At 35.4% G+C, this 8,341-nt stretch overlaps 1 protein-coding gene across 4 annotated transcripts; it reads right to left on the bottom strand.

Moving 5' to 3' along the window:
- Positions 1–2,934: 2,934 nt before the first annotated feature.
- On the bottom strand, positions 2,935–5,135 carry LOC121951674 (high affinity immunoglobulin epsilon receptor subunit gamma-like). Of its 4 annotated transcripts, none has more exons than XM_042498102.1 (5): positions 4,899–5,135; positions 4,632–4,723; positions 3,913–3,951; positions 3,339–3,447; positions 2,935–3,207 (listed from the first exon to the last, which is right to left on the bottom strand). In XM_042498102.1, the coding sequence occupies exons 1-4, from the start codon at positions 4,951–4,953 to the stop codon at positions 3,352–3,354; spliced, it is 282 nt and encodes a 93-aa protein (XP_042354036.1). In that variant the 5' UTR covers positions 4,954–5,135; the 3' UTR covers positions 2,935–3,207; positions 3,339–3,351. The 4 variants fall into 4 exon arrangements, with proteins under 4 accessions (XP_042354036.1, XP_042354037.1, XP_042354034.1 ...); XM_042498103.1 differs by having other exon boundaries at positions 3,421–3,447; positions 4,899–5,132; XM_042498100.1 differs by having other exon boundaries at positions 3,339–3,450; positions 4,899–5,124.
- Positions 5,136–8,341: the final 3,206 nt, after the last annotated feature.

Raw genomic sequence — 8,341 nt, 5'->3', positions numbered from 1 at the left:
TAAAAAGGTCTGTGTATTTAAACTAATGTTAACAATAAAAGTTAATCAGTCAGTTTAACTCGACGTCACAGTACTTTTTACACAACAGAGAGAAAAAAACAGAATAAAACTTTTTTTTTAATCATTGGTTTCACAATCTGCTTTAGACAACAAACTTCAACCGAGGCTTCAGCAGAAAGTTTGGTTAACACAATAAAAGCCCAATTAATAGAAAGTAAGTCTTAAACTTAACATGTGTTGGTTCATGCTTTTTAAGAGTGTCAGATTACACAGTTTTTTTCACAGTTGTATAAATATTAAAACTATTGTTACCTTAAACATTTTTACTTTTCTAACATCGTTTTTTTTTTTTCAGAAAAGGTTTTTCTGCTATTGGATTGAGTGATGCAGCTTGAACCTCTCAGTAGGCTAACCTATGCTGAAAATATCACAATTAGGACAATAAAATAAGAGCACATGAATGAACCCCAAAATGCTCCAATTACCACTTAGATATAAGAGATGGATAGTTTTATGATTTTACGTGAGCTCGAGCATGGTGGTTTCAATTTCAAAAGTTTTTTTAAAAATCTTGTAAAAACTTTAAGCCAATCTGTCCTTGGAGGAGCTGTCATTATTTATAAAAATGGGCATTACTTTTGGTTATGAGATGAATTAACAAATAAAATAGGCTCACCTACGACATTCATTTCTCCAAATATGTTGTATGTTGCAGTAGTTGTCTATTTCTTCTCATGTGCTATTAAAATTTGTGACATTTTTACATTTCCCAGGGTGACCTGAACGCAGCATGATTTCGTGCGAAATGCCAAATTATGCAGTTTTTCCGAAACAACCTGACTGTTTATCTCTGAAGAATGGGTGCACCTGTTGCTTCAGCTGTTTCTCAGTTGATTTGAGGTGTTGATAACCCTTTAGCTACAACACCAGACAGTTTCATTCATATGGACTTACAGTTTGGCAATAAAGACACATTTAAACACTATTTTCTCCTCCTCTTCAAAAAAACATAGTATATAGCATGTTGAAGTGGAAAAAAACGGTGCTGCAGTCATTTCCTTACTCACCCTGAGTCATAATCTTCTTCATACTTCAAATGAATCTATGTTTGATGCAACACTGTATATGCAATACAAATGAAAAGCGTATCGCCTACAGAGTAGATAGACTATTACACAACAACAGTAAAAAAATAAATAAATTAATAAAAAAAAAAACGAAAGAAAGAAAAAAAATGTATTCAAATATGTTTATTTGTTTGTCCTGTTGCAAGAAAAAAAAACCACATCCCTCCAACTGGCATGTTTAATGGAAATCAGTGACAGAGGTTATTTAAGAAATACCCAAGAAAACTTGTACACTACACATACACGCTAATAAATGGCCTCCAAACTGGAAATCTTTTGCTTTACATGTTAAAATGGTTGTGTTGCAACAAACGGCTGGATGAGTGAGTTTCTTGTGTCAGTGTGAAGAGCCTGAGGGAAAACGCCACAGAGAGCACAGGCTGTTATGAATCTGTTTTGAATACATTTCCAGTTATGTTTTTACATAAATAAGTGAATGAGACTGGGTGAGGATCGGCTGTCAAACAGGGAGGAAGAAATAGGATTTTGCAGTGAAAGAGTGTGATTGCCCTCTGCTGCTATTATTTTTTTATGTTACTCATTAAAACAGATGTTATATTACTGTCTGGATGTTTAGACTGACTACTCCCTTTATTCTGATTAACTAATTATGATGTTTATCTGGAACAATGAAACATTTGTAGTTACAGCTTTCCTCCAAAAAAAACCAAAAAAAAACCAAACATTGAGTAGATATCAAAACGAAGAAAATTAACATGCAACATTACAATGTTGATTGATTCATGGACTTTGCCATAAATATACAGCATTTCACAGAAATCTATAAAACTTAAAGGCGCAGTGTATAGGATTTAGGGCTGTCTATTGGCAGAAATTGTATAGAATATACATATGTTTTCATTAAATAAAAAAAGGAATTGTTGTGTTTTTAATCCTTTAGAATAAGCCGTTTTTGTCTATATGCAGTCCTCATAAACGGAGTCTGACATTTTGTTTCTACAGTGGCCCAGAATGGACAAACAAAACACTGGCTCTTAATAGGGCCACTCAGGCACTCATCGAGTTTCTGCTTTGGCAAATGTGGTTCTCCTAAATGATTGACACTCGCAAGAAGTTTCAGTTCTGCAACCTCACTGCTTGATGTTTCTAAATCCCACACACTGCACATTTAAAAATATCTGTTGAGATTGTTTTATTATTATTTTATTAAACATTTCCAGGATGAAATGGTGTTTTAAACATTGTAATTGAAACCGGATTAATGCTGCAAAATTGGAAATTATTTGTTATATTCTGTGAAATGAAATATATAATAAAATATATCCAGTATTTTCCCAAGTCAAAGTTTTGTTTTGATTCTTTAAAAAAACATGACATTATTTTAACTCATCATAAGACATTTATGAGCTATGTTTAGTTAATAAATCTATGTGTTGATCCAAAAAAACTTAATGTTAAAAAAAAAATACCTACTGCAGTTCCAGCTTCTTTGTTGTGAGAATCTGCTGATTTTCTCTGTTTAATATTATTTCAAACTAAAATCTCTCAGATGTTTTTGGACTTTTGAATAGACAATGAAAGATGTGAAGTTTTCATAGGCATTTGATTATTAAAATAAATACTATCAGATGTATTGTTGATAAAAAAAGAATCATAGCTACATGGCTATTTCTTAGGATTGTACATAAAGTGAAGTAAAAGTCCTTAAATTGTTAAAAAAAAAAAAAAAAAGGGAACAAATGACCCGAAACAAAAGCTAAATTTAAACTTCTCTTTTCTTCCTATCTTGGGTAAAACCAGCTGTGGATCACCGAGTGGCGTGCAGTGAAAACACTCTGACAAAGCCTTAACTTGTAAACTGTTTTATTAATTTAGTTTTAACATTACATACATGCAAGGGTTAGAAATATAAGTAGTAATATTTACAAAAAGAACAAAAAAAGAAACGTCATGTAAAGCAAAACACACACTTTTAATATACAGTATAAAGCTTTGAGAGATTTGACACTGTGTTTTTGAGCTCAGCATCCTCTCTGCACCAAATCCTCTTCCATCAGACGATTGGCTTTTTGTCCATTCTGATGGTCTCATAGGTGTCACTGCTGTGAGAGGTCAGACCCTGCAGGACACACAGACGACAGAGTGAGAAGCAAAGATACATTTCTGCAAAACAATGTCATTTCCTGCACCGAGTCTATTTTTTCTTTTCTGACAGCCAGGTAGATGAATTTAAAAGCAAAAGTCCTTTACCATCCACTGTGCTTTAAGTGGTCACTTTTCCTTCATCTGCCTTTTTAATTGTCTTTTTAATCATTAGAGAGAGAAGTCTCACCGCATAGATGCCTCCCTCAGCGGGCTTCTTCTGTGGGACAGAAACAGTTCAAAGGAATTATCAAATGTCGCTGCGGTAACATTTCTTCATAAACACACAGAGCACTGCTGACTGTTAGATGTGTGAAATATTGAGTTCCTCCTTCTAATAAGTGTCTTTAAAGCCAAATGTGTGCAAATTATTTCCATTCTAAGCTTATAAAATCAAGAATTAAGTGTCATTTTGCATTTCTTAAGCAGGAAGTAGGATCTGACACATTTTGTTTTGTGTGACGAAACATGGGTGGAAACTTTGAGTGTGTACAGTGTATAAATAATGTAGGCTGGTGGTCAGCTCAAGCTTACAGGAAATGATAGACTGAGGTTCGCTTAAGCAGAACTATTGTTTACGAGGGCAAAAACCAAAGCATTAAAAAAAGACATGTTCCCAGCATATTTTCAAAAAATCAAAACCATTATAAGTTTAGATAGTAATATAGAACTTAAATATTACCTCAGGGGGATTGGATGGTGTTTTGTTGGCTGAACTCATCTGTGTAAAACAAACCAGAAAGCACACATGATTGAGTGATTCACAGAATATTCACTAGAAGGTGTAAATTAGACTCCAAAGTGAGAATTAACTGGTAAAAGTACTGAACTACTCAAGACGATATGGAGAGATTACATCTAAAATAAGCAGATGATTGATAAAAGATGTCAGATGCATTGTCGCAATGAGCATAAAATGGGGCTGGGCAGTATATAGATATTGCAGCAATATGGTGATACGTGGCATTTTGGATGTTGTAATATCGCAAGTGTTGTTTTCTCCCATTTTTGAAGGCTAAATACTGTAAAGTTGTGTAATTTCCAGGCTGTTCTAGCAGTTCTGTTATTTGCCTTTACTCACTTAGTCATTACATCCACAGTACTGATGATTATTTATCACATCTCATTATGAATTTAGTAAAAGCACCAATAGTCAACCCTATAATAATGTCACAATATTGCTATCATGGTATTTGAGCAAAAATATTGTGATATTTAATTTTCTCCACATTGTCCAGCTTTAGCAGTAAAGTAAAAAATATAAATAAGGACATAAGAAGACATAATAATCTATATTTTTAGAAGTTGGTGGAAGAGTTCTATGACATTCCTACACAAAATAAAGAGTGGTTTGTGTGTGTGTGTGTGCGTGTGTGTGTGTGTTGTTCCTGTTTGTCTTACCCTCAGTCTGCAGTATAAGACAGTGAGAATGACGCCGTAAAGGATGAGAACCCCATCCAGGATGTAACACACAGTCATGTCTTCAAGGGCCTCTGCACACAGAAAACATATTTACCGTTGTAATCATAATACCGTCTTCATCTTTCACCATCATCACCTCCAGTAGAACTGTGTCCTGATATCACTTCATCCGCCAACTGCTGAACCTATTTTTTTAAGAGCTACGGGAATCTTGGAAATCCCCCCATGACATTTACTAATCCTCACCGATGCAAGTGAAATTGGGCATCAGAAAGGCAGCAATAAGCAAAGCTTGTGCCATCGTACCAGCTGAGCTGCAGATGAGATGGTCTGTTTTTGATGCTTCCTTGTCAGCTGTCAGCAAGATCTCTTAAAAAAAGAAGCCCTGTGAAGTGAGCTCTTTGAGCAGCCGAGACAGGAAGTCCGGGGCTCTCTGTCCGTTTTTTTAAGCTGTTAAACCACACGCCTACCACACTGCCACCCTCTCTGACAAAAGTTCCTCTAATACTCTGAAAAACATTTAGCCTTTCTTTGGTGAAAATTACGCAAATACAGTGACGCAGTGCTTTCAACATGATTCACTGGACCAAACACATTTAAGCAGAAATAAGACTATGTGGAATTAAGTCTTAAAACCACACACACACACAAAAAATATTGATGGTCATTTTGATCACACTGTTGTGAGACTTAAAGGGACAGTTCACCCCAAAAATCAAAATTACTTTTTTTGTTTTGGTGTGAGTTGCTGAGTGTTGGATACATATATAATATATATATATATATATATATATATATATATATATACATATAAAGAAAGAAAGGAAGAAAAAGGAAAAACCCAACATCTCTTTCTAAATCATGATTCATCATGATCAAAAATGACTTACTATTACTCAAGATAACCCAAAGACCTTGTTGTTAGCAGTTACGTGTAGGAAGATTTCCCTTTACTAAACTACACCTGCCAATCATATCAACATGCAGGAGAAAGCATGCACTGACTTAAATGGGCAAGCGGCTCATGCTTGTGTCAGAGAGATGTAAACGTTAATGTGACCCTCCTCCACTAAGCTCAGGGTGTGCCACACATTCATTTTTTTTTTTTGACGGTGTGCCACGATTAAAACATCTGCTGCCATGTTTTGAGCTTCTATTTTTGGAGCTGGACTGTCCATTAGAGGTGCTGCTGGAATACAACTTCTGTTCAATAATTCATTGAACCACACTCTCGCTGCATTCACAGACCTAGAAAAACATCTGAATTTAGAAAGGGGACACAGAATGATAACAGAGGCACATACTCAAGATTGAAAAAGAAATTGCCGCACAGCTACTGTCAATTAAAGGTTCAGTTTCTATAGGAAACACTGGATCTGTGACATTAACTAGCTAAAAAGATAACTTTACCTCCATCAACCTCCCATGATCCAAATTACGCAACAAAAAGAGAAATAAGGAATAAATGGTTTAATAATGGAAAAAGGTCTAACACACTATACAAGCTACAGTTACCAAAGTGAGGAAAATACAAGACAAATCTACAAATTTTTTACAAGCCACTTGTTTTTCAAAAGTAAAAACATTCGGAAAAATTGCATCGTCATAACTTAGGCACCTTCAAAATGATAGAAAACAAGTTATTATAAAACAATTTCGAGTCCCAAATAACTCTAGCATGCAGTTTGAAAAAACAAACATCTGCACTGGATGAAATGTCATACACTAAGACCTGTTATTTGGATATTTGCTTAGAAATGTAAAGGGCTTTTTGAACTTTGAAAGAAAAAACAGTCAGTCATGTTGTGGCTCAACAAACTGAAGGTAGATACAGATCGGCTCGTCTCAACATTAGGTGAGTTTCAGCTTTACAGTAAGTTCCGGGACCTGGAGGAGGAGAAGGAGTCAGTGCGAGGACAGATGTGTCCCACATCCTCTGCACCTGGAGAGTAAGGCTGTCGGATGGAGGCGGTGTTTTGCTGTGCTTATTTCAGCTTGTGGCACAAGGCGAGGCGGTGATACGCTACTACTGCAGAGGAGCTGCAGAGAGGAGTTACAATCACACGTCTGGTTTGGAATTTTTGTTGAAATGCATTAAAAAAAAAAAAAAAAAAATCAGCTTGTAGTTTTACTAAAGCTTCCTGTTCAGCACTGAATTCCTTTTGTGTGCATTGTTAAAAGTCTATAAGATACTATTTACACCTGTTAATAACACGGATCTGAATATGGATATCTGATCACAGAACGTTGACTCAATTCTGCATTAGGATTGGATAAAATATGCAAACTGACAAGGCAGAGCTCAGGTACTGTCAACAAACAGGGTGCCTTTAAAAACAAAAACAAAACAAAAAAAACCCACAAAAACCCCCCAAATCTCATCTAAAGGTCAAATTTAGTTGTCTTTCCAAAGCTTTCAACATCTCATGGCATGACTATGACTAAGAAAGAGATTGTAGAGAATTTTTTCTGATCAACATTTCATTTTATCAATATATGCCCAACGATTATCTCTCATAATATTATTTTGTTTTGTTTTGATACATTTTACCTTGTCTACTTCATGAAATACTTTATCAACTGTTTGTCTGTGTGTATCACTTTTTGTTTTCATTTTGATAAAATATTTTGATATCAGACTTTAAAGGCCTGTCTCCTTCTCGATGAAGGTTGATTAACTGGAAAAACACCAAAGGCAATGATGGAAATAAGTCCATGAGTATTTAGATGTATCATTGTAAATTCAGATATGTTGTATTACTATAAATGCACCACATTAAATATCGTCAGAAACCCAAAACCCACGGTTTCTCAGCATGGAGATAAATCTTATCACAAGTCTTTGATGGCTTCCTTTTCTGCCTCCAAAACCCAAAACTTAGTCACATGATAACAACTAAACCATCACAACTGAGCAACTCTATCCACTGAGGCTCGAGATTTGTTCATCTAAATCACAATATGGCCAAGTGCAATATCCCAATTACTGTCGCTGCAATGTTTCATGAAGCTAAGATGTGTCGCAACATACCATTTTAAATATTAAAAGCATTGTGCTGTTGTAGAGACACTTGTTTGGGACAGCCTCCAACAAAACTCACATCAGTGAAAATCAAAATGTACCATTCACTCTAAAATTGCATCTCGTATCGCAATATCTGTCCAAATAATTGGAATATGGTGTTTTTGCATGCTGTGCAGCCCTGGCTGAGAGTTTTAGAAACAAAAAGCAAGTTGGACTTTGGGTTGAGAATACTGTTTCAAAGTCTATTTTTGCTTCAAGGAGAGCGTGATTGCCTATCGATTTTTTGTCTGGCAGCTTGAGAGCCCCGGAATTGGAGGTACTTTTAGTGACCTTTTAACTTGATGGGTCTCTTTTTTAAAAAAAATTTAAACGTAAAATTGCCACGTCCTCCAGATATGGTCATATATTGATATAGTGGTTCTTTGTCCTTCAGCATTTACACATTGCTTTAAAGGATGTTTTTTGTTTTTTATAATTCTCAATAACTATTAACCATTATGGACACATCAGTTAGTCAGACTGTTGCAGTGGGTGGTGTGCTCCTTCCGTTCATGAATATGGCCACTGTGTTTAATGCCAATTTAATCTGACACACACTTCCTGAGGTCATAAATACTCACTATCGGGAATTAGTCAGGAGCTTAAAATATAGGCCTGATGGCCA

This window comes from Plectropomus leopardus, chromosome 12, assembly GCF_008729295.1.
Source record: "Plectropomus leopardus isolate mb chromosome 12, YSFRI_Pleo_2.0, whole genome shotgun sequence".
NCBI classification, from domain to species: Eukaryota; Metazoa; Chordata; class Actinopteri; order Perciformes; family Serranidae; genus Plectropomus; species Plectropomus leopardus.
This window is presented reverse-complemented; position numbering and strand designations above follow the sequence as displayed.